The 24,588-nt window shown below is 45.1% G+C and overlaps 1 protein-coding gene across 5 annotated transcripts in view; it reads right to left on the reverse strand.

Moving 5' to 3' along the window:
* Nucleotides 1–3,651: 3,651 nt before the first annotated feature.
* The window catches only part of DHX8 (DEAH-box helicase 8), a 53,351-nt gene continuing 32,414 nt past the window's right edge, over nt 3,652–24,588 (reverse strand). For all 5 annotated transcript variants that reach the window (XM_053262997.1, XM_053263002.1, XM_053263000.1 and 2 more), the window contains 10 exons: nt 23,920–24,105; nt 23,431–23,641; nt 21,284–21,465; nt 20,785–20,925; nt 19,270–19,425; nt 18,917–19,054; nt 17,976–18,104; nt 9,524–9,720; nt 8,060–8,239; nt 3,652–4,573 (listed from right to left, as the gene is read on the reverse strand). In XM_053262997.1, coding sequence (XP_053118972.1) covers nt 4,354–4,573; nt 8,060–8,239; nt 9,524–9,720; nt 17,976–18,104; nt 18,917–19,054; nt 19,270–19,425; nt 20,785–20,925; nt 21,284–21,465; nt 23,431–23,641; nt 23,920–24,105 — 1,740 coding nt within the window. In that variant the 3' untranslated portion in view covers nt 3,652–4,353. The remainder of the gene's footprint in view (nt 4,574–8,059; nt 8,240–9,523; nt 9,721–17,975; nt 18,105–18,916; nt 19,055–19,269; nt 19,426–20,784; nt 20,926–21,283; nt 21,466–23,430; nt 23,642–23,919; nt 24,106–24,588) is intronic.

Consider the following 24,588-nt stretch of genomic DNA (forward strand, 5'->3'; position numbering starts at 1 on the left):
GATGTTATTGGACTTCAACTCCCATAATCCCCAACCAAAGGCCACTGGGGCTTGGGATTATGGGAGTTGAAGTCCACTAATATCTGGGGACCCAATGTTGAGGATCCCTGGATTAGAGTGATTTTTCAAATTATCTGTTTTCTTTAATTAGTATCAGACGTCTCCAATCGTGCAATCAGTCATTCAGCCTATTGAAATGGAGAAAAGTAGTCACTCTGCTGTTTGGTATCATCGTGTGTCCCACAATGAACATGGACCAGAGAAAGCAAAGGAGAGAGTTGTCTGAGGAGATCAGAAAGAAAATTATAGACAAGCATGTTAAAGGAAAAGGCTATAAGACCATCTCCAAGCAGTCTGACGTTCCTGTGACAACAGTTGCAAATATTATTAAGAAGTTCAAGGTCCACGGGACTGTAGCCTACCTCCCTGGACGCAGCTGCAAGAGGAAAATCAACCCCAGAATGGGCAGGATAGTGAGAATGGTAGACAAAAAGCCAAGGACAACTTCCAAAGAGATATAAGCTGAACTCCAAGGTCAAGGTCCATCAGTGTCAGATCACACCATCTGTCGCTTTTTGAGTGACAGTGGGCTCAATGGAAGAAGACCCAGGAGGACTCCACTGTTGAAAGAAAAACATAAAAAAGCCAGACTGGAGTTTGCTAAAATGCATATTGACAAGCCACAATGCTTCTGGGAGAATGTCCTTTGGACAGATGAGACAAAACTGGAGCTTTTTGGCAATTCACATCAGCTCTATGTCCACAGACGAAAAAAAAAAAAAGCTTTCAAAGAAAAGAACACCATATCTACTGTGAAACATGGAGGAGGCTCGGTTATGTTTGGGGGCTGCTTTGCTGCGTCTGGCACGGGGTGCCTTGAGTCTGTGCAGGGAACAATGAAATCTCAGGACTATCAAGACATTCTGGAGCGAAACATACTGCTCATTGTCAGAGAGCTCTGTCTCAGTCGCAGGTCATGGATCCTCCAACAGGATAATGACCCAAAATACTCAGCTAAAAGCACCCAAGAATGGCTAAGAACAAAACATTGGACTATTCTGAAGTGGCCTTCTATGAGCCCTGATTTGAATCCTATTGAACATCTATGGAAAGAACTGAAACATGCAATCTGGAGAAGGTACCCTTCAAATCTGACACAGCTTGAGCAGTTTGCTCAGGAAGAGTGGGCCAAACTACCTGTTGACAGGTGCAGGAGTCTCAACGAAAGCTACAGGAATCGCTTGTTTGCAGTGATTGCCTCTAAAGGTTGTACAACAAAGTATTAGGTTAAGGATCCCATCATTTTTGTCCATGCCATTTTCATTTGTGTTATTATTTGAAATATTCTGTTGCATCAAAACTCTAAAGCAAAGTCTGATTTTTCTTAAATGGGGAATAAACAATGATGGGTGCCAATTACTTTTGTCAATTCCAAGTTATTTCAGAGACAACTGTGGGTTCTTCTTTTTCGTGAAGGGGTACCAACACATTTGTCCATGTGTGTATGTACAAATATCTGAGGCAAAACCAAAGAACACCTCTTCAAATTGAGTAAAGAGACAAAAAGTGGTGGTTCTCTTATACTTTGTATGGGGAGAACAACTTTCCCTATATAAGCTTAGCATAGCTTCTGTCCAGTAACTGTTACTAATATCTCCCATGTCTTCTTAGACGGCAAGCCCCTTTGGGAAAGTGAACCATTTTCTCATTCCTTTTGCTCTGTAAGCTGCTTTGAGCACTTTGTTGTTGTTGTTCTTGAAGAAAAGCAGTATATAAATATAATTAAAAATGGGACACCCATATTGTTGCTACTATATCTAGCCACATTTTTTTGGTATGCAATCAAAGTCAGAAATCTGGTTATTGATACCTAAAGTTAACTATTAATCTAACACAGAACAATGTTCAGTGTATTTTCTTCCTCAGATCAACTCTGTTATTTTTCTTCAACGTAACTTACTTTGAAAGTGAACTGCTGTTACTCTTTACTACCTTCAAGTTCTTTCCCTACCCTCCTGCTACCATTTAGACCTTGAAGGCAGAATCGATTCAGTTTTCTTCAGACCTCGATTCAGCCTTCGAAATATATGGATATATTCTATTTATGAACAGGTGGCTCTTTACATTTGCCCTCTCTCCATTCCACTGTGCCAGTTCTGCCAAATCTAAACAGAAATTCAGAGGGTTGGGAAGAACTAATGTGGCATGAATTCTAAAAGAAACCAGAGTCATATTTTGAAGTAGTGAAGGGAAATGGTCAAGAAAGGTACCAGAATCCCCCAAACTACACAATTGCTCCAAGCAGTAATTACGGATATTGTAACATTTCTCGCTATCATCCCAAGGATCAAGGTTGTCTAAGCAACACTCAAGGCACTTTGTAGTACTCTGTATGCTTCATCTTCAAAAATTCACAGGAAAAAAGGGAGCTACAAATTGTTTTAAAACTGATAGTGCTTACACACCCGCCCCAAAACGAAACAAAAATGAAATGCATCCGATAAATAGCCCTACCAGTCAACATAAAGTCCTGTGTGCACAGAGGCAAATTTAAACAGGCATTCTTTGGGTCCAAATAGTGGCAGTGAGTGAAGAAATTTGCCACCACAAAACACCTCAAACAAGCCAGCTATACCCAGAGCCAACATCCACTTACTATAAGCTTTCTCGCAAACAAAACGTCCCTTCTTTGGGATATTGCTACAAAAGTGCTGCTGACACTTAAGAACGAGCTGTTGGCCAAAGAAAGACCTAGCCTAATCCTACTGCCTGCACAGTTTTCTTCAGCAACTTCAGTGGCAGTTACTGCTGCTACCTATTTTGCCCATAAACTATATTCTCTTGCTCCTACCAATATTGAAGCATTCCTCCTTTCCCTCCACTAGTGGCAGAAATAGACTGGACACATGTTCTGCCTCAGATAAATCTTTCCATTTCACAGCATGAAAAGAACTTCTGTCTAACATCAAAGATGCTGATTTATGAAAATAACAAACATCTACTAGTATACATAGCTAATTTTGATTGCAGAAATTAGCGATCACCTTGCAATAATCAAACATCCTTGTGCAGAGAAACACTATGTTTCTCAATCCTTCTCCCCACCCTATCTTGCAGAAAATCTCAAGGGAAGTATGTCAAAGCAACTACAAAATCCCTAATGTAGTGTAAACAATGCTCCTAACCAACCACATTAGCATGGAAAAGTGGAAGAAACTTGCCTCCTCTAAATGTGTATTTGACATCTCTAGACTGAGGTCTGGGGAGTGATGGAGAATAGGGAGACTTTGTGGTTGTTTTTTTAAAGGTCATTAGTATGACTAATTATTCCCCCAGCATCTTTTAACAAAAAGACAAAGTGAGTACAGAAAACAGCTATTAGAGAGAGAATCCAGAGCAAAAAGAGAGAAAACTGTCCTTTACTCTTCTCAGTAAGCAAGTGGTGAGTTGCCATGATGCAAACACCACTATGTAGAGTAAGGTAGTTATCAAGATCACAGCATGCTCTTACCTCTCTCCTAATACAAGTTGTATCACTATAGTGTCTTAGGAGGGACAATCAAATTGAGCTCTCAGTCACAACAGGAAATATTTTCTAGCAAATGTGCACCAATTGTGTAGCACACTCTAGGAAAAGACAGACTACAGAGACAAGTTTTTCTCTTTTCTTAAATAAAAAAACCTGAGCAGGTTTTTTGAAGAAACACAGGACAAATAACTTTTATGACATATAACAGTTCTGAGATGAGTTAACACTTTTTAAAAAGCTAATATATATATTACAACAAAAGTCTCTGTGGAAGTTTAGACTCAGAAAGGAAGGGGACAGTTACACCGCAGTATACCCAAACAGGCTACATCAAAACAAGACCATCCTATACTGGTATCTAGACCTCCTTCTTGCTTTGGTCAAAAGCACAGCCATTCTGCTGCACTGGGTTGCTTTTGATGGCTTGTACAGCAAAAGATAAGTGTGCATGGGATGGGAGGAGATGCAAGGGTTCTAAAGGAATCACAAGGTGAGAGTTCGATGTTCTCTCTCAGTTCCCAATTTGGGCAGCGTATAAACCAAAATTTAAGTAGGTCTTTCAGTAAACAAGTAGGTCCAAAATTACACAGCAACCCTTGGCCATGGGACTTCACAGAAAAAGAACTGACAGAACACTTTTGTCCAAGGGAGGCGTGTCTCTGGATTAGTCACAATAGCAATCAGGTGGTGGCTTTGTCTTTGGGAGCTGTGGTTTGTTTTTTTTTTAACCTCCCTCCATCCTTTGACAACAGTCGGCCAGGTAAACTTGGAATTGGACTGCATGACAAAGAGGTGTGCAGTGGGCCTTGGCATTCAAGGAGGGCTCATCGGCGCCTGAATGCCCGTGATATCCTCCAGGCATTGGGCTCCTCATAGCGGTTGTAAAGTGGTTCCAGACGCTGCTGCTTCTTCTGCTTGCTCAGTTTGGTGGGGTCAGAGACCTTGAAGAAGGCGGGAGCAAACTCTACCAGCCAGCGCGGATCGATGGTGGTGACTTCCCGCATGTACTCCTTGGTTGTAAGCACCAACTCATGGTATACTACCCTGTGGAGGAGGATAACAGTTGAGTGGGTTAGGATATCATTCTCTCTTCTCCATTTTCACTCTTCAAAATCTCTGTCAGAGTTTTTTTAGAAAGACAAATCCTTGCCTCTAGGACTCAGGATCCTGATAACTGAGCAAAGAGGCACCTTTTTAAAGTGGCGATTCTCTTTACTGAGCAAGGGGAGAGCAACCAGCCCTATCCATCCTCAGTACAGCATCCCTCCAGTGGCTGTTGCTGGTGTTTATCTTATGTTTCTTTTTTAGATTGAGCAAGCTCACATAAGGGAAAGAAAATGCTGAATCATCCCTGCTGAGCTGCCTGACTAGGCTTCTTCTAAAACTATCCTGTAATTATTGGTAGTTTCAACTTGCTGCCACCAAGCACCTAAAACTTGCAGAGAACCAGACCAGTGGATTGGGTGCTGTAATCCAAGGTCCCTCTGGGCAATTTAAAAAAACAAAACACCATCCACATGTAAGCTCACACAGAATGAAAAAACTAATAGCTGCTGAATGTCTGACAACATGCTTACACCAGAGAATTCCCCCTTCCCCCAAGTTAAAAACCAACTTGGAGAGGCTGGTGAAAAGAACTAAAAAACCAGTTTTATTCATCTACTGCAGACTGCTTCAACCTGAGGCTTTCTAGCTTTTAGATACAGTTAAGAATACTTAGTAACCCTTATGGGCTTAGCACCTGTATATCTCTGGGATCGCTCCTCTCGGCCAGTTGTATCCCGTCCTATGAGATCTTCTCAGCTGGCCCTCCTTAGTGTCCCAGGCCCTGGTGTAGTGTGTGGTGCCTGGGCCTGTAGGAGGCCCTTCTTTGTGGCCGCCCCTCTTCTTTGGAACACTCTTCCCCCATCCCAGATTTGCTCAGCCCCCTCTCTAGCTACTTTTAAGGCCCTTCTTAAGACCTACCTGTTTCACCAGGCATTTGCCCTTTAATTTTTTATTTTATTTTTGTTTTATTTATTTTAATTGTTATTGGTGTTCACTGCCTGGAGTCTTTGAAGGAGGCAGTATATAAGAACATTTAAATAAACAAAAAAAACACAAAACAAATAAATTACAAAAATAAGTTGTCTTAATGTAGATTGTCTTAATGCACACTTAAATGTTTACAGAGGTCTTTGCAATGCCCTAGGTAGGATGGGCGTAGGCTAGTGTTTCTTATTTCAATTACACTGCAGGTAATCTATAATAAAACAATATCAGGAGTATGCAAAACACACACACAAAGAAATGTAAGTTTCTAATGTGCAAATCTGAAATTTAACAGTTTGTTAAACTGTTCCCTAAGCTGAACTCCCTTTTCCTTGAATTCACCCAATTCCCAATGAGAAACTGCGATCCTTCCTTTTAAGGATCTAGAGTGTTATTCTGTGAGAGAAACCTCCATGCTGGCTTCAACCATGAGGGAGAAAACTCCATTGCCCCTCACTAAGCGTTTCCCCATGCGCTTCTCTCCAACAAAGACTGCCCTTCTTGTTCCCAGAATTCCCTGCAACCCCTCTCTAGGTCCCACCAACTTGGTCTACTGACTGGCTGCCCTGATTGAAGTTCACCAGCATGTCAGCCAAGACAATGGTTCACGCCCTGTTAACTCTTTAGTGGGAGGGGTGGCTGATCACTACAAGTGGTATATAAAATGTGTTGTATTTGTATTCAATCAAAACAAGTACATAGATCTAAATTACATTAGAGCTTGAAAGATAACATCATCTTTTGAATCGCCAAAATCAATTTTGCAATAAATATTTATCTTTTAGAAGATTTCCTGATGGTGACAAAAGTACATGTCCCCAGGACTAAAAGGATACTTATTTGCCCAAAGAAATTCACATCATGATTTGGGGAGTGAGGTGGAGGTTAATACCAGCTGGTCAGTTTTTGACAAAGGAGTTTGACTAGGATCTTCCCTTTTTAGCATATTGATCTAAACAATCTACTGTAGAATCTGGTTCTGTGCTAGTTAAATCTGAGAACGTTCAAAAGTAATTCCTGGATTATGCTAATGAGCTTAAAACTTTCAATCCTACCAGAAACAGCACAAAAAGCAGATGTTACATGCATTTCATTATGTTGGCAGAAAGCATGAGATGAAAATTGATTTGTAGACTTTATGGCTTGACAATAAAGTAAAAATTAGCTAGGTGTATCCAAAAAGGCTCATAATGTGTAAAATCACACAGTTTAAAAGAGCTCAATCTTGATAGTGTACACTATTGCTCCATAAAGTGAAACAAAGGAGCACCGATTGCCAGATTCCCCTTCTCGCATTCCTAGCACAGCAGATGGTATTTAGGTAGCGGGGAAGGTAAGATTTAGGAAAAGATAGGATTAATAGGATATATAGCTAGACTAATGAAGGAACATAGGAAGCTGCCTTCTACCAAATCAGACCCTTGGTCCATCAAGCTTAGTATTGTCTACACAGACTGGCAGCGGCTTCTCTAAGGCTACAGCATCTTTACCTTGGAAAAGAGGCAACTAAAAGGACACATGCTCAAGGTATATACAAATGCATGGAGTGGAAAGGGTAGACAGAGAGAAAATTTTCTCCCTCTCTCGCAACACTGGAACCAGGAGTCATCCCATTAAATTGAAGGTCGGGAAATTTAGTACCAACAAGAGGAAGTACTTTTTCACACAGTGCATAATTAATCTGTGGAATTCTTTGCCATGGGATGTGGTGATGGCTACCAGCTTGGATGACTTTAAAAGGGGCTTAGACAAATCCATGGAGGACAGGTCTATCAATGGCTACTAGTCTGGTGGCTATGGGCCACTTCCAGCCTCAAAGGTACAATGCTTCTCAATATCAGTTGCAGGGGAGAGAGCATATCCTCAGCTCTTGCCTGTGGGCTTCTCAGAGAAATCTGGTGGGCCATTGTGTGAAAGGACTAAAATATGTTTTGGTAATAGAAGATATGGGTTATTAGGTTTGGCAGAGGAGAGTTCAGTACATGGTGGGAGGAGAACTCAAATGCTTTGAGGGGGAGTATCTGCACCCCTGGGTAGGCAAGTAGTTTGGAGCATAAAGCAAAGGATAATTTAATTGCATTACAAGGGTAATTAAGAATGGTGATATTACTTGCTACTGTAAGATTGCTTGCTACCGTGATTATGATTTTTTTATTTTTTTTGCTGGAAAAGACTGCTGTGTCAAGAGCATAATCAGTGGGTGTTACAGTAATCTGACATATACTGTATTCTAAATAAATTCAGAACTATATTCAAAGTTATCTCTGAATGGCGTGTTTTCTGGAAAATAAATAAGATTAAACGGGGGAAAAGAGAGCTGAGCCTCCTAGCTTCCCAAATCCCAACTAAGAATAACTCATTTTCCTTCCCTGGCAATGATGGATAATGCCTTTGTGCCCATCTTTAAGCTCTCCCCTGCACTCAGTATTAAAGCAGAAAATTCCTGATACTTTGCAGATGGAGCTTACTCTCTAATCCCCAATCCCAGCCCCAACTTACCATTCCGGTTGGCGGTTGAAGAGGGCACTTGAGGGATGGATGTAAACCACCTGCTGGTCAATCAAGGTCCGATAGCCCTCCTGGGGGTCTTTCTTGGCTGCATTCCGGAAGAAGCCACTACAAATGGCCTTCTGGACACGAACCGTTGCTTTCCCACATGACACTACGTCCAGCTTGTGCCTGCCAAACCAGGGGAGTGGTAGAGAAGTTTAGATCAGATGCCAGTAACGATGTGGGCCCCTCAGTCCAGAAGAAGGGTCTCCAATGATGATCTCAATTGTTGGGCAGGCTAGTCTGGGAGAAGTTGGTCTAGACTTAGACCAGTGTGTCAGCCTTTGCACCCTGAGGTACATTAAAAAAAGAGGGGGCACATTGACACACACACCCCAAATTGTTTTTCCTGCAGCAGCAAAGCTGCCACACATTTTCCTTTAAAAAAAAGAAAAGAAAGAAAGCAGCCAAGAGGAGCAGGAGAGGTCAGAGTATTTGGGGTGGCGGGGAGGAAACTATTTTCCTCTGTGATGTTTTCTCTATCTATATCAACCCCTAAGGTTTTCTCTAGCAGAGAACATAGCAACTTATGGGGTGCAATTACCTCATGAAGATGATGCAGGAGGAAAGGATCCCCCTACTGGGCCGTGGCCATTGTCCAATTCTCCCCTCCTCATAGCTTTTTAAATTTTATTTTATTTTAAAGGAAAGATCAGGACCATACAGTTCTCCCACATCTAATGTAATTTGGTTCTCATACTCCTAGGTCATAAACATGTGTCTGGATTGTACCACTTCAGACTATAGATTAGGGCTTCCTTGATTTAATTTTTCGCTGCACAAAAACACAAGATGTCATGGATTCTAGCCTAGACTTCTCTCTGACATGCTAGCTTTTCACATGGAGGAATATTTTTATTCTGTGTAGTGGTGCATTTAGTCATGTGATCCCTCCCCACCTGCAGTCTGAAATGGTATAGGCCAGAAATAAGTCCACCACTTAAGTGAGAACTGGGCCTAAGTTTCCATTCTGTTCATATATGATACTTTCTTCTGCCAGCAAACTGGTCCCATTCATTTCCAAGGTCTTCTGCACTGAGTAGGGCCAGTACCGCCTGACATAGAAAGGAGCAAAGTCAGCTCTAAATGTGGGGAGTTTAAACACACTGCATTTGGAGACAACTTCGCTCCCCTGCGTACTGGATGTGTCCAGCCCTACAGCACACCAGAGGACTTTAAAGGTCAGAACCATCATTATGAACTGTGACTGGAAACAAACCAAGCCAATGAAGTTCTTTCAATATACAACATCAAACTGGTTAGCCCATCAACATCCTAGCTGCCATGCTGAAGTCTCTCCACAAACATCATATTAGCATAATCAAGCCTGGATGTTACTATGGCATGGATAACTGTAATAAAGTCACCTTGACCTAAGGTAGATCAAGCATCTGTTCACAACCGTACCCTCACCTATCCATGATGCCCAGCATCTGTTTGCGAATATCCTGGGCACGGCGCAATGAGCGGGCTTGGATGAAGTTTTCATAGCACCAAGGGTTGGAGAACTTGTTGTTCTTCCAGGAATTGTAGACAGCCAGAAGTGTGAGGTGATCCCCTTCGGTCTGGTGGAACTTGGCTTTCTTCTGGTCAGCAAGAGCTTGTTTGTCCTACACATGCAACAAGAATGGAGCACTGGTTACTCACCGTGAAGGCTTCTTCTTGCTGCTGCATCGAGGGTGTCTCACGTGTGGATTATGCTTCTCCATGTGACTCTAGAAGGCAGGACTATGAAAATTAAGTTAGGCTTTTAAGACCAGGAGGAGCATGACCGCTGCAGCTCTGGTAGAGTGTGCAATTATCTTAGTGGGCACCCCGAGGTTTTGGGACTCACAAGTCAGGGCTTCAACCACCTAGCTATGGTGGCAGGAGTGATGGCCTGGCACATGGAAAAATGAGACAAAAAAAAGACTCTGTAGTCCTAATGTGTTTTGTGTGTTTAATAGACATCTTGAGGCACCCACAAATGTCCAGTTTGTGCCAGGCCTTCCCTGTTGGGTGAACTGGCTTAGGGCAAAAAGGACAGACAACGTCCTGTGACGCGCGAAAGGGAGATGCTACCTTAGAGCGGAAAAAGGGGTCTGGGATAAGCTTAACTGAATCTGCTGAAAAGATGCATAGATTTTTATGGACAGATAAGGCTCTGAGTTCAGACACCTTATGAGTGAAGGTAATAGCAATGAGAAACGCCAATTTAAAGGAGAGTAAGTGGAGTGGAATAGTGGACACTGGTTCAAAGGGGGCTGGGTTGTCCCTGGAGTGCTTTCAGGACTGTATGCAGGTGCCAAGTAGGAAAACGATGGACCACCGGAGGGAACAGTAAGGTAGTTCCCCTTAGCAAATGTTTCAGGTGGGGATGATGTTTCATGGATAGTTTAGAAGTCCCTGATATTATTCCCTCCAAGGAAGTGGCCTGGCGCTTCAAGGTATTGGCTGAGAGTTCCTGGTCTAAGATGTCTTGCAGAAACTGTAGGAGGTGTTTCATGGTGGCTGATCCCCTAGGTATTTTGTGTCTTGCTGACCATTGCAGGAAGGCCCTCAATGTGTATTGATAGATTCTGTTTGTAGAAGGACGTCTGGATGCCAGCAACGTGAAAAGCACCTTTGCTGACTGAGTAGCCATGTTGTTTCAGGATGTGCCACTCAGTCTCCAGGTGGCTAGTTTTAACCAGCCTGGATCTTGGTGACACACTGGGCCCTGGTGAAGCAAGTCCGGCGTGACTGGAAGCATCAGATGCATTTCTATGGCCAGGTTGGTGAGCTCTGCGATCCATGGTCTTCTTGACCAAAATGGAGCCACCAGGATGAGCTGTGCTTTTAGTAGCTTGACCCTGCGAAGCACCTGAGCCAGGAGCAGTGTGGGTGGAAAGGCATACCATGGAGAGGAAAGTTCATCCATTGCCTCTGCTTGTTGACTGGGGAACCTGATGAAGAAGCATGGGACTTGAGCACTCGATGGGGTTGTGAAGAGATCCACTAATGGCTGTCCAAAGTATTTGGCAATCAGACGGAACTCTTCCGGGTTCAGATGCCATTCCCCTGGGAATAGATCTGACCAACTGAGCCAGTCCATCACTGTGTTCAGGTCCTCCTGCATGTGATGTGCTGCTAAAGTTGCCATGTGTCATACAGCCCATAGAAAAAGTGGAACTGTTTCCGACTGTAGAGATTTGGATCTGGTTTTCCCCTGGCGATTTATGTGCGCTTTGGCCATGGTGTTGTCTGTGCATATAAGAACATGGCAATGGAGAATGATGGGCTGGAATTCCAGAAGAGCCATCCGGATTGCCCTGAGCTCCAGCCAGTTTATGCTGTGCTGATGCTCTTCTGCTGGCCACTTGCCTTGGGCTGACCATTGGAGACTGTGGGTGCCCCATCTTCTCTTGCTGGCATCTGTGGTCACAGTGACTTGGCGTGGGTCCAGAAATTCCTTGCCTACTGACAGGTGTGGAGGAGTGATCCACCAGTGTAGAGATTGTAGAACCAGATGTGTCAGGGTCACTCGTCTGTTGGACTTCACTGCAATGTCTGGGTGGAAGGGCAGGAGGAACTATTGCAGGGATCTCAGGTGGAAACGTGCCCACAGAACTGACTCCAAACTTGCCACCATCAGATCCAGGAGCCTGGATAGGGACAGCAGAGGAAGAAATTTCTGTGCTAGGGCCTGGCAACCCACTGTCTCCAGTGTGCATCTGCGTTCTGTTGGCAGGAACAATTTGTCTTCTTGAGTGTCCACGAGGACTCCCAGATGAAGTAGCAGGTGTGCTGGGCAGAGTCTACTCTTTCTCCTGTTGATCAGGAAGCCGTGGTTCTTGAGTACCTGTAGGGTGGACTGCAGGCCTCTCTGAGCCACCTGTAGTGACAGAGATTTTAACAAAAGATCATCCAAGTACCAAAAGATCCTCACGCTCTGGAGGAGGAGGTGCACTAACACCAGTGATAAGATCTTTGTAAAAATGTGTGGGGCTGAGGATAGGCCTAATGGACTCCTAATGGCCCTATGTATAGGAAACGGAGCAGGTGGCAGCTGTTTTGCTGTATGCCTCCTGGCGGTCTATTGAGGAGAGAAAGTCTAAATGTTGGAGTGGTTTTGCAACTGACCTCAAGGATTCCATGCAGAATTTCCTCTTGTGAACAAAGCAGTTTAGGTGTTTTAAGTCCAGCACTGCCCTCAGAGAGACATCCTTTTTGGGCACTGTGAAGATTATGGAGTAAATGCCCTTGTCCTGGTGTTCTAGGGGGACAAACTCTATGGCCCTGATTGACAAGAGGTGACAAACTGCTCCCTTCAGACCTTGATGGTGTTTCTGTTGTAGGCGAGAGGTTGGGGCAGGGAGAGAGTGGTGAGGGGGTTGTCTGATCAACTCTATGGAGTAGCGCTCCTTTACAATGTTGAGTACCCAAAGGTTTGATGTGGTGCCTTCTCAAACGTGCCAATGTGAGGCGAGGTGACACCTTCCCCCCCACTCCCAAGTCATGCCTGTTTAGACTGCTTGGCTTGGGCGCTCAAGGTTGCCCGACTACTGAATCCCTGCAGGGTTAGTCTGGATCTACGCTAGTAGGGACATTGTGACCTGAACCCCCTATCCCTGCCCCCAAAGGATGATCTAAAGGGATGAAAGGACTGATAGGGTTGCCATCCTTGAGGGCAGTCCTGTTTTCGTGTCAAGGACGGCATAAATTTCTTTTTGTCTTTAGACTCAACCAAGATGTCTTTCAAGACTGCATCCCCAAGCAATTTTTCCCCATCAAAAGGGACGGCAGTAAGGTTGCTTTTAGAGGCAGTGTCCACTGGTCAGTATTTTAGCCACAAATTGCGGAGGCCCATAATAGAGGCAGTGGCCACTTGGGAGGCAAATTTAAGGGAGTCAAGTGTAGCATCTGAGATGAAGGCTTGTGCTTTGTGTAGTGTCATCAGAGTTTGCCTCAATCTAACTGGGTCGGAAGAAGGTTCTTGGACCAAGTCATCTAACCAGATTAGGAACGCTCTAGCCACCATAGAGCTGGCTGCAGAGGCTCTCATTGCCAATGCTGTGGAATCATGCTCGCATTTCATGGCTCTCTTCATGCATGTGTCTGCAGGGTTTTTAATGGCAGACTCCCCATCCTGTGTCAGGACCGAACTGGAAATCATGGCTATGACGGGTGCATCGGTAGGGTGTGTGTTGAAAATCTCCCCCTCTCTCTTGTTGGAATGCATAAAGCTTGTTTGGCAAGGTATTAGCCCTCTCTGTGGAGGTGGAAACTATCCATTCACCTTTTGCAGCTTCCATAAATTGTTTTGGAATTGGTAAATTCACATTTCTTGGCTTTGAGCCTGGAAACACCAGTGCACTTTTACTTAGTGGCTGTGACTCCTGAGGTGTAGGAGGTCTAAGCCCCAAGGTGTGTAAAGTTTTTGGCATGAGGTGTGCCAGGTCTATAGATTGAAAAAGTCTCTGGGACACCGAACCCTCCAGTTGCTGCCCATCCAACCATTCTCCCTCTTCTTGGGACTGATGCAGTTCCCCTCCCCCCACGGGGTCTCCAGGGTTCCCAGGATTCTCTGGCGAGGATTCTCTAAGTAAAATCCCATTCAAAGGGATGGTGGGGGCCAGGTTAAGAGAGGGTTTGGCTGGTGGCTTTGGGGTGTGTGTGTTACTGGGTAGTTCCCCTGTATCCCTGGGAACTGGGTCTCTGAGACTGGGTGAGCCTTGGTCAGAGTGTTCAGATGAATGTAGGCTTTTTTCCCTTTGTTTGGACTTATACCTCACTTCTTTTGCTTTCTTAACATGTTTTCACTTTTTCTTCACTTTTTTAGGGGCTGGAGCCTCTGAAACTGAAGATGAAGCACTGGAGGAGGATGACGGAGCCCTCTTGGACCTATTTCACTTTCTAGATTTTAACTGGTCATAGGTTTCGAACGAACTTGCCAAAATATCTTAGAACCACGTGCGCCAGGTAGGTGGCATGTCCCCCGGCATTTGATCTAGGGCTTGACAAACTGGCATGGGGTGGAAGAAACAAGATGCTCCAGAAAGGCCCGAGGTGGGGGAGGCTGAAGAGTCAAAAGGCCCAACCTAGGCTGAGCTCACAAAATGCATCGTTGCAGCTGTTGCTAAGCTTCTGGTGACCACTGTTCTGGTTGCTGTTGCTGCTGCTGCCGCCGCCCTGGAAGCGGCACTTTCCTCCTCCTCCTGTGCCTTCAGGTGCTGCCATGGATTTCTGGGTCTTTTTCTGTGTCTTCTGGCCACTTGTGGAGGCCATTGGGCTGACTCCGGTTTCTGGGCGTCCCTCCACGCCCCCTGCAAGGCTTCTTGGAGTGTGCAGGGGTAGCAGGGCTGCAGCAGCAACTGGCTGGCGGGAAGTGGGGCTGGCAGGAAGTGGAAGTGATGTCGAGGCCTGGTCCGTTTCCCTACCCCCTAGGCAAGCAGCTATAGCTTCTTCCTGCCCCAGAATGCCGCCCATCAGCTGTTCAGCGGGGACTGAGCATTCCAAGGAGCTCTCTCTTGCTGTGGAGCAAGCCAGTGAGCAGCACCTCAGGGGCAGGTTCCCGGCTGCTCTGATGGCCTTTGGAAGGCCCTGTTGTTGTTTCCCCTTGGGAACTCTCAAATGAAGGATCCTGGCTGTGTGTTCCATGAGAAATAAAGGAGAGGAGGGCAAAGGGGGAAATGAAAGTAGGGAATCTTTTTTTTTTCCCCTAAGGAGAAGATTGAGAGGAGAAAAGAGGAATAATTATAAGAGAAAAGGAAACGGAGCTAGAACAGCTAGAGCTGAAGAAGAACTGCCTTAGAGCCACACAGGACTAAAAGAACTGGGGGGTTCATGCTCTTCCCGGTCTTAAAAGCCTAACTTAATTTGCATAGTCCTGTCTTCTAGAGTAAGATGGAGAAGAATAACCCACACTTGAGACACCCTTGGACTGTAGCAGCAGAGAAGTTAACTTTCTCCAGCAGCCATCTTACTAAACCTTCTGGCACGCTGATGATCTACCAATGCAAGGTAGATAAACATTCACAGAACTCCAGCTGTTACCGGATAGCCTCCCTACCATCTTGGAAGGTTTGGTGTCTGACCTAAGCATGGGTGCAGCCATAGCATGACAAAACAGGTCGTTTGGTTGCTTTTATTTTCATCTTTTTATGGCCATTGATAGTCACTTTTGTCCTAATGAACCACACCTTATTAAAAAAAAAACCAAACAGTGCTCTTTAAGGCAAGGAGTGTGTGTGGGGAGGAGACGTTTCTCTCCCCCTCTGCGCTGCCGCCTTGTAGCCTTGTTCCTCCCTACTTGCCTTCCTTCTTCCCACAGGATGCTAAGCAAGAGCTTTGTGGGCTGGAGAGGGCTGGGGCTGCCCCACTTTCCTTTCCAGTGTGTGCCTATGCACCTGGTCTTTGCAGTGTGTGTGTGGCGGAGGGGAAAGCATGGTGGTAGTAGCGACAAGTGGGAGAAATGCTGCCATCACTGGGGGCGGGGGAGTGCCACGGTGGCCTGTTCCTGGGCTACTGCTGAGTGTTACACCCATGTCAAGACTGGAAGAATAAGTGACCACAGAAGACAGGAAGGTGTGGATAAAGTGAAACTCTTCCCCACCACCAACCACTCATCCCACCTAGAGAAGGTAATCACCCCACCAATCCCCACTGGTATGTTTCCCAGACAAGGGAAAACACCTATATCAGGCAGCAGTGACATAGACAGATACTGAAAGGCATCATCTCATACTGCGTGGGAGATGGCAATGGTAAACCCCTCCTGTATTCTACCAAAGAAATCTACACGGCTCTGTGGTCGCCAGGAGTCAAAACTGACTTGACAGCACACTTAGCCTTTATACCTTCTGAGGAAACCCACTGAGAGTGCCTACATGCTGCAATCGAACGTGCACAAAACCCCCTAGCACATTCAAAACAGCGAGAAGGGGGTGTTTTTTAACTCTAAATTTTCAACAGATTTGCAGGGTATTTGTAAGAGAAAAGTGTGGAATGGCACATATGTCATCTATACGGGCAGCAACATTCCCCATGGAAAAAACATTGAACAGTTTCCCATCTAGACAAAATCTTTCTCTCCTGCCTCTCCCTTCTTCCCACCCCCATTACAACGCTTGTCAATCACCCTTATTACTCCCTAAGCAGCCACAATCGTACTAAGGTTGCCAGCTACTACATTTTATATTGTGTCTTTGCTTTATACAAAATAAACTTTACTAGCTGGGCCGGGCGCAGAGCATCTGCACCTCTAGTTTGGCCCAGCCATTTTTTCACTGCCAGTGCCTAACTTCCCACCCATCCGCCTGCCAGCCACCTCTGGCAGGCCTGCTACCACCTCCTCCAGTCAGCTGGCCGCCTCCGGCCACCCGCCGGCCAGCTGCCTCCTCCCACCTGTACACCTTCACCCACCAGCCGGCCGCCTCCTCCCACCGGCGCAGCTTTGCCCACCAGCGTGGCTCCACCGGCCGGCCACCTCCTCCTGCCAGCCGCCATGGCTGTTTTCTTCCCCCGTCCCAGTCGCTTATCCCCCGGCAGCTGCTCGCAAACTCTTGCGAGAGCTGCCACATATGAGATTAGCGACTGGAACGTTTAAGAGAATTAAATATATAGAACCCTTGCTTTCAAACCTACTTGCTGCTCTGGGGTTTTGCCTCTGTCTGGCCCATTTGTTTTTCACACTTACAAATTCAATTATGAGCAAATTTGTTCAAGTTAGACTAAAAGTATAGGTACACATGTGTGGTGTATGTGGGTGTGAGCAAGAATGGTAACATAGCTCATGCAGTACATCATTTAAAAAAACAAAACAAAAGTTGAAACATTCATAAGTATATTTATACTAGTAAACTGCAGGAACAGCTTGGCATCTGCAGAGCAGTACACACAACCTATTATTATTTTAATTATTTCTATCCCTTTTTTTCAGCTTTAAGAACCAGCTCCCAAAGCAGGTACAATCAATAAAAGCAAACACCACAAAATATATAGGATTCAATAGAAGACTGGGTGTTCTTTTATTGCAGCTGTAGGCCAAACAGAATAGAAGACTGGGTGAATTGCCCACTAGAAAATGAAAGGATTTCTACTAGTTTCCAATTAAAAAAAGGAAATAAATGAAAATGCATGGAGCACATTCATTTTGAAAATGAATGCTTGTGCCTATTGGACATCACCTCACTACTTAGGGAAAAGATGTCACCAATGCTTCTTCCTCTCCTGGCATCATACTAGACTTTGTACCTCAAACTAGAGCTGGGCAATTGATCTGTCAAAATATCTGATCAATTGTTCAGTCACAGATAATGGTCAAAAGAAAGACCACTGCTATACACACACACACACACACACACACACCTCTCAAGTAAGCTACCTGTTAAGAAACAACGGAGCTGCAGGGAGTCCATTGACAATATCTGACACCTAAGCCCTCTGTACTCACTGCTGTGCCAATTCTACCTCTTCTTAAAACATGACATAAAACCAAGTAACTCCAGTTTTTCAAAGAAAATGATATGGCTCAGCAGAGAAGTGACCTGCCTAGTGAGCAAGAAGTTGCTAGTTCAAATTCCCGCTGGTATGTTTCCCAGACCATGGGAAACACCTATATCGGGCAGCAGTGATACAGGAAGATGCTAAAAGGCATCATCTCATACAGGAAGGTAAACCCTCCTGTATTTTACAAATATAACCACAAGGCTCTGTGGTCAGCAGGAGTTGACACCAACTTGATGGCACAACTTTACCTTTATGATGTTATAAGGATGGGTCGAAGCCTCCTATATCTACAGTCAAATTCATTATCCACCCTCCCCATTTTGTTTCCTTCTTCCTTGACTCCAGCCCAGCTGGAACCTGCGCATGGCTCTCCTTCAGAGCATGGTCTCCTGCTCACCTTGGGTCGATAGAAGACATTCTGCACAGACAGCATCGAAACGATGGTGAGCATCTCCTCGCTGCAACCCAGGTGCACTGACATGATGAGCATCTTGCACAGCATGGGCTCCAGGGGGAACTCCGCCATCTATTGGGAAGGAAAATGGCTTGTTGCCTTTGATTCTACACAACCTTCCCAAGAAAACAACAATGGGAGTTAAAACCCAACCAGAGCATCCCACTGAACCTTTGCTGAGAAGTGGTAGGGAACTGTGGCCTGCCTGAATTAGGAAGCTCAGACTCTTCCTTCAAAGAGGAACATCCCCACTACCCAAGACGCTTCTTAGCCCTACGAGACAGGTGCAAGGCAATGTGCCTCCATCCACCTCTCGCCTAACCAAGCCTGGGCAGCTTGTCTCGACCCCCAAAGTCAGAGAAAGTATATTCTGCCCATTCAGTGTCAAAGGATTTGGTATTTGCCACAGAATGAGATATTCTGGTAACTATGGCCTGCTCCCTAACTCCCTTAAAGTAAGTTTCTTGTTCTCATGGGTAAGAGATTTAAGAAGCCCAATTAAATACATATTAAGCATCTGATGAAGCTTCAGATGACAGATGTTCATTAGGGTTTTCAGATCTTTGGAGCAGGGAATAAGTGATTTCCAGTGCCCTGCACAGCTCATTGTCTCTCTCCACACTGCTACAACTTCCTGCCCCTGACAACCCATCTCCAACTTCCATACTTTCCCCCTCACCCTCTGCTACTGGCCAAAAAATGCTTTGCCAACCTGATTCCTGAAAGCATAACTAATTATATGAAATAAACACATTTATGCAGACTTATGTAGCCTGCTGGATGAAGAAACTGGATTTTACACACAGATTTCCCAAAGGCTGTCCTAGCTTGGAGATCCCCATTCCCACCCAGTGTTAGTGAGACCTGAACAATGTAGACCTTACCCTGCGTCCCAGTCGGGTGAGCAGCCCTTCGTCATCTAGGGCCCCCAGAGTGTACAGCTGCTCCATTGCAGTGATCAGAGTTTCCATTGGAGGGGCATCCATGAAGTCAAAAGAAAGCAGGTCATTGATCCCCATAGCCTGTGTGTATGTAAGAGAAAGAGAGCATAAAGAGCATTGTGCATACACTTGGGAGATAAACCCCCATCTTCCACAACAAAAAACTCAATCTTATGGAAAGAAGAAAGATTTGTTTGTAGTACCAAATCCAGGAGTTCAAAACAAAAAAGAAGATATTCAATGAGGTGGTTGTAAGCTTGCTCGAGCTTAAGAGCGTCTGACTACAAAGTCTGTACCTTGAGAGACAGCACAGTGCTTGCCAAGTTGGTCCTCTGGATCTCAGGCACATTGGTGGTCAGCATCTCATCACGGTAGGCACGCTCTGTATAGAGTCGGTAGCATTTGCCGGGACCTGTTCTTCCGGCTCTCCCAGCTCGCTGCTTGGCCTGGGCCTGCAGAAGACACAGATAAACCGCCCAGAGACTAAAGTTTGGGATGGTATACAAATTTGATAGGTAGACAGGTAGATAGGAAAGCAGGGGAGTGACTAACTTCTACTGCTTCCGTACCATATTTTAGCCACTACCAGTGAGCCAGGCAAAGTATAAACATAGAAATGACACTGTCAGAGGTCTTCAAGATGAGGTGAATAAGATTAAAAAAATAAAGGAAGACTGGGCTAGATATGACAAAGGAATGCAAACTAGCAGTAGAAGTTCACATACCAGGTGAATTCCGAGTCTCAGACATACAGCAGCCCCTGAGTTTTCTGTCACTCTGGGAGCACACGTTCCCTGCCCATCCCTGTGTGAGCCTCTACTTTCATTCGAGCTTCTGATATGCCAAGATTGGTGGGTTGGGACAACACGACCAATCCCAGCATATCTTGCTGTGCTTTTTTCAGAAGCTGGAACATTTCAGAAGCTGGAACAGAAATAGAGGCTTGCGGAGGGCTTGCGGGGCAGAGTGTGTGCTCCCAACCTGCCCACAGAAAGGCTAGGACAACCATCCAATAAAGACTGTGGGACCAACGGAGGGGGTTTTGATATTCCGTGGATGCACATAGAATTCGGCATCCTAAGAATTTCAATTACTACTACGAATTAAAAAATGTTTCTAGCCCTTAAGGCTGAAGAAAGATTTGGAGATGTGTGGACATTGGTTCATGAAATCTTAGAAGCCAGTGTTTGAGGATGGGGAAGTAGCAGTGGAATCTGAGCAGGAGTTCTCAAGAAGCAGAATATGTAAATTTGCCTAAGTTATCCAGGTCTACAATTTCATTTTCCTTGATGCAGAGGTTAGCTTGCCTTTTGCAGAGCATATGAAGCTTTAGACCCTGCAGTTTCAAGAAGGAGAAGGAAAGCGAAGTGGCTTGATGGAGCAGGGAAGTGCAGGGGCTGAGAGAGAAAGGACAGAAGGAGGAGAGAATGGCAGATAGCACAGAGCAAAAGGGGAATTAAGGGGCTTGAAAGCAGAAGTTTTTTTAGCACGGAGTATGGGAAAGCCCATATGGAAGATGAGGTGATACACTGACTGGAGCAGACAACTGAAGAACCTTCGAATGGAAGAACTATACTGAATTTTGAAATTAATTTAATTTATACACCACCTGACTCCAAAGGCTCTAGGCTCTTAGTTGGGGTAACCTCATGAAAGACAGCGTTAAGCAGATAGTTATTTTCTTTTTCACACTTCATAGAGTTGAACAAGATAAATCCATCCCATCAGTCAACAGAAGCTCTATTGCTTCCCACTCATCCCAACTGCAGGTGTCAAGCAGCATGGCCATCCAACAAACACACTTATATTACCTGGGAGATTGGTGTCACCACTAGCTGGTCAATCCCTGTCTTGGAGTTGTACACTTTCTGCTTCACAAAGCCGGGGTCTACCACATAGTAGATACCATCAATGGTAAGTGAAGTTTCAGCAATGTTTGTGGCAATGACCACCTAGATGGGGGGGCGGGAAAGTGACAGGTCAGAGACCAGGTCAGACAACACATTAAGCAGAACTAAGTCTGAGCTACCAACTCCATTCACTCAACTCAAATGAGTACCATGTATTGGTCTTCATTGCAGAAGATGCTGTGGAGATACCCATTCCTGAACCACTTTCGGAGAAAGGATGCTGGACTAAATGAGTCTGATCCAGATGGAATCTCAAGTCAAGTCATAATCAAAGATCAGATACATATACAGTTACAAAGGATACCACCACATTATATTTAACTACCATATAAAGAAGACTTAGATGAACTCATATTTTAAAGAAGGGCACCATTCTACCAGAAAGTGGTGGGGCAGTTACCTTTCGACTGCCTGGGGGAGCTGGATCGAAGATCCGTGTTTGCATCTCACTAGGCAGTGCTGAATAAACAGGCAAGATTATCAGCTCGGGCACATCAGGACCCAGGGATTTCATCCGCTCATACAGAATTTCACAGGCTGTGTCAATCTCCTCTTGGCCAGTCAAGAACACCAGAATGTCTCCTGCAATAGAAGGAAACCAGTCCCTAGGGTTAGGTCCACACACAATGCAACCCTAGGAACAGAAACAAGTATGCAGTCATACTTTTCTCTTACACTGATAAACCAGAGCTTTCACAAGGGCAACTTAGAAATCAGTTTTAATCAATATATTTAAAAAGCAAAACTTCTAGCTCTTATGGTTGGGATGATAAGTTTGAAAACATATAGAAAGATGTGATGCAAATCTGAGTGAATTATGAAAATCATTCATGCTGGCTGCAGGAGGTGAATTTAGGTGGTAAGTGCAGAGTATATTTTATTTATATATTTAAAATATTTACACCCCACCCCTCCAGTACACTACTGCTCAGGATGGCTCACAATGATAAAACAGATACATTGCATTGTAAAATTAAAGTAATAAAATTAACCAAAGTTATTTTAAAAGCTAAAAATTGAGAGTTATAAAAAACTAAAAACTAAAGAACGTACCAGATATAATCAAAGACAGATCATTAAAAAGCCTCTTTAAAAAGATGTGTTTTTAGTTGTTTTTTAAAAAACACTGAGGGAAGGAACATGGCAAAGCTCTTCAGGGAGGGCTTCAGGGAGTATACACATATCCCACAGACAGGATGATCTGATCTGCATACTTTAATCAGAACTGAGTCAGCATGGTGTAGCAGTTAGAATGTCAGACTAGGTCTTGAGAAATGTAGGTTTGAATCCCCACTTAGCCATAGAACTCAGTGGGTGACCTCGGTCAGTCAAAATGGGTGATATTACATAAACTGCCCTGAGTTCCTTAGACAAGAGGATACAAATATAATGAATACAAGGTCTTGGAAAACCTAACAGAATTGGTAGATACTGGTTTGCCAGGAAGAACTATTCATAGAGAGCTGGCATAGGAAGGGGAGTAGTTCTCATGCCACAATCATTCAGCAAAGGAAAAAGCTTTTGGGGAAGACAGTCATGAAATACATCTGCATTTGAAGAAGCATCATGAACTTTAAAAGGGCATAGCTTCACAATAGGGATGTGCACAGAACTGGGCGGGGGTGGTTCGAAGGCGAGGGAGGATGCACTTACCCCTCCCTCCGCTTCTCCCCCGCCGGAACTCCATTATGCAAGGCTCCTTCAGGACAACAGCATACCTCCCTGCCGCTCCGTCCCCTCTTTGGCCGAAAGTGGCTGGAAGTACCTGGAATGTGTGTGCGCGCACGTTGGGCGGGCGGGCACGTGAGCCCATGTGCGCCAGGTACTTCCAGCCAAAGACGGGATGGGGCAGCAGGGAGGTATACTGCCGCCCCGAAGGAGCCTTGCATAATGGAGCACCAGCAAGGGGAAAGCGGAGGTAGAGGTAAGTGCACCCTCCCCCCGCCCTTAAAGCCCAACACACACACACACCCCACTTCCGAGCCTTTGAACCTTCCAGAACCTGTTCGGAGGCCTGTAAAAGAGCCTCTGAAGAGGTTCGTGCACATCCCTACTTCACACAGCCAAGGAGCCCAGGGAACTGCCATTCTGTAGGCATGCTGGGAATTCTGCTTGTAAAATCCAGAGCTGCCTGAAAAACTATGGCTCCATTGCTGAGAGGTATTTGGAGGGAGGATGTCAGGGAGACTAACAGTTGAAACCAGGGCTGGAAACATTCATTCAGATTCCTACACATCAGCAGTCTGTTTTCAGGGGCTGGTATCGAAATGATATTTGAGTCTGGCTGCCTAGGAATATCTCCTAGAATTACCTCCATGGACAACATTTCTGGCAGTCAGAAATGAACAGATCTTTTATTCAATAACTTGGATCAGTTTTTTCCTAATAAACTAAGTCAACCGTTTCAGTTATAAACCCAGAGAAAGGTGATCCCCGTGCAAATATAGTAAAAAAATATTTCTGGGGAAAGGATATGGGTCTCACTTACAGCACCCCCTTGGCAGTTGAGGGCCATGGCCTTAAGACCAGTCTCACCCCACGCCTTACCTGGTGGCTCTGTCAAGTGGATCTGCATGACTGTAATCAGACTGGCGTCCAGATAATCCGTCTCTGGCTCCTTCGTGTAGAGAATTTCCACAGGGTATGTCCTGCCTGGGATGGTAAAGATGGGGGCCTCGTAGAAGTACTGGGAAAACTTAACTGCATCCAGGGTAGCTGATGTCACAATCAGCTTCATGTCCTGTCTCTTCTGAACTGTCTGCAGAAGAGAAATGTTGGCAGAGAATGCCAATGCACACAAGTAAAGAAAGAGGAACACAGTGATACCAACAAGAGGGGTCAGGAGCCTTAGCAAGACTAGCCTGTGGGGCAAGAGGTGGGGCAAATTGGTTTGTGTCTTGTTTTGAACACAGGCTTATACAATGCAGAGACTAGCATCCATTCTCACATGTACAGCATACCACCAATTGCGGCTGCCTACTCGATTATTTCTAGGGGTGGGATTTTTCAGGTCAAGAGATTTGAAAGAATTGTCACCTTTTTCAGGAGACCAAAGAGCACATCGGTGTGTATCGTGCGTTCATGGGCTTCGTCCAACATGATGATGGCGTATTGCGTCAGGTCAGGGTCGATGAGGCACTCTCGCAGCAGCATCCCATCTGTCATATACTTGATCACTGTCTCAGGGCTGGTGCAATCCTCAAATCGGATGGTGTAGCCAACCTGCCAGCAAGTGGGGCAAAACAAAGAGCAGTGTTGAAAGGGGAGCTGCATCCACTCTTCCGGCACTGGTGTTCACACCGATTTGTTTGCAAGCAATAATTACAGATTAAGTTTTACAGCAAGGATGGGGAGTTTCTGGCTTGTGGACCAAGTCTGCACATTCCACTGCTCCTAAATTCTTGCCATCTCCTTCATGGTGATCCTGAGCCAAACCACATCTCATTAGGCAAGGGACACAAGCTATGCTGTGCAGATTCACTGTGACTGGATGCCACAAGTAAGGAACGTTGTGTTTGATGCTGAAGCCAGCATCCTGCAAATCCCCACTTAAACAAAATAATTCAAGTTTATAGCCCTTCAGGTTGTGAAGAGACTCGTGAAGGTACGAGGACAATTTCTGGGTGAAATTTGCAAAGCCAGAGATGAGGTTTTCTGTTATTTTGGGTGGACCACCAATGTTCTGCATATCTAATAGAAGCTGAA

The sequence above is a fragment of the Hemicordylus capensis genome, chromosome 6 (genome assembly GCF_027244095.1).
Source record: "Hemicordylus capensis ecotype Gifberg chromosome 6, rHemCap1.1.pri, whole genome shotgun sequence".
NCBI lineage: Eukaryota > Metazoa > Chordata > Lepidosauria > Squamata > Cordylidae > Hemicordylus > Hemicordylus capensis.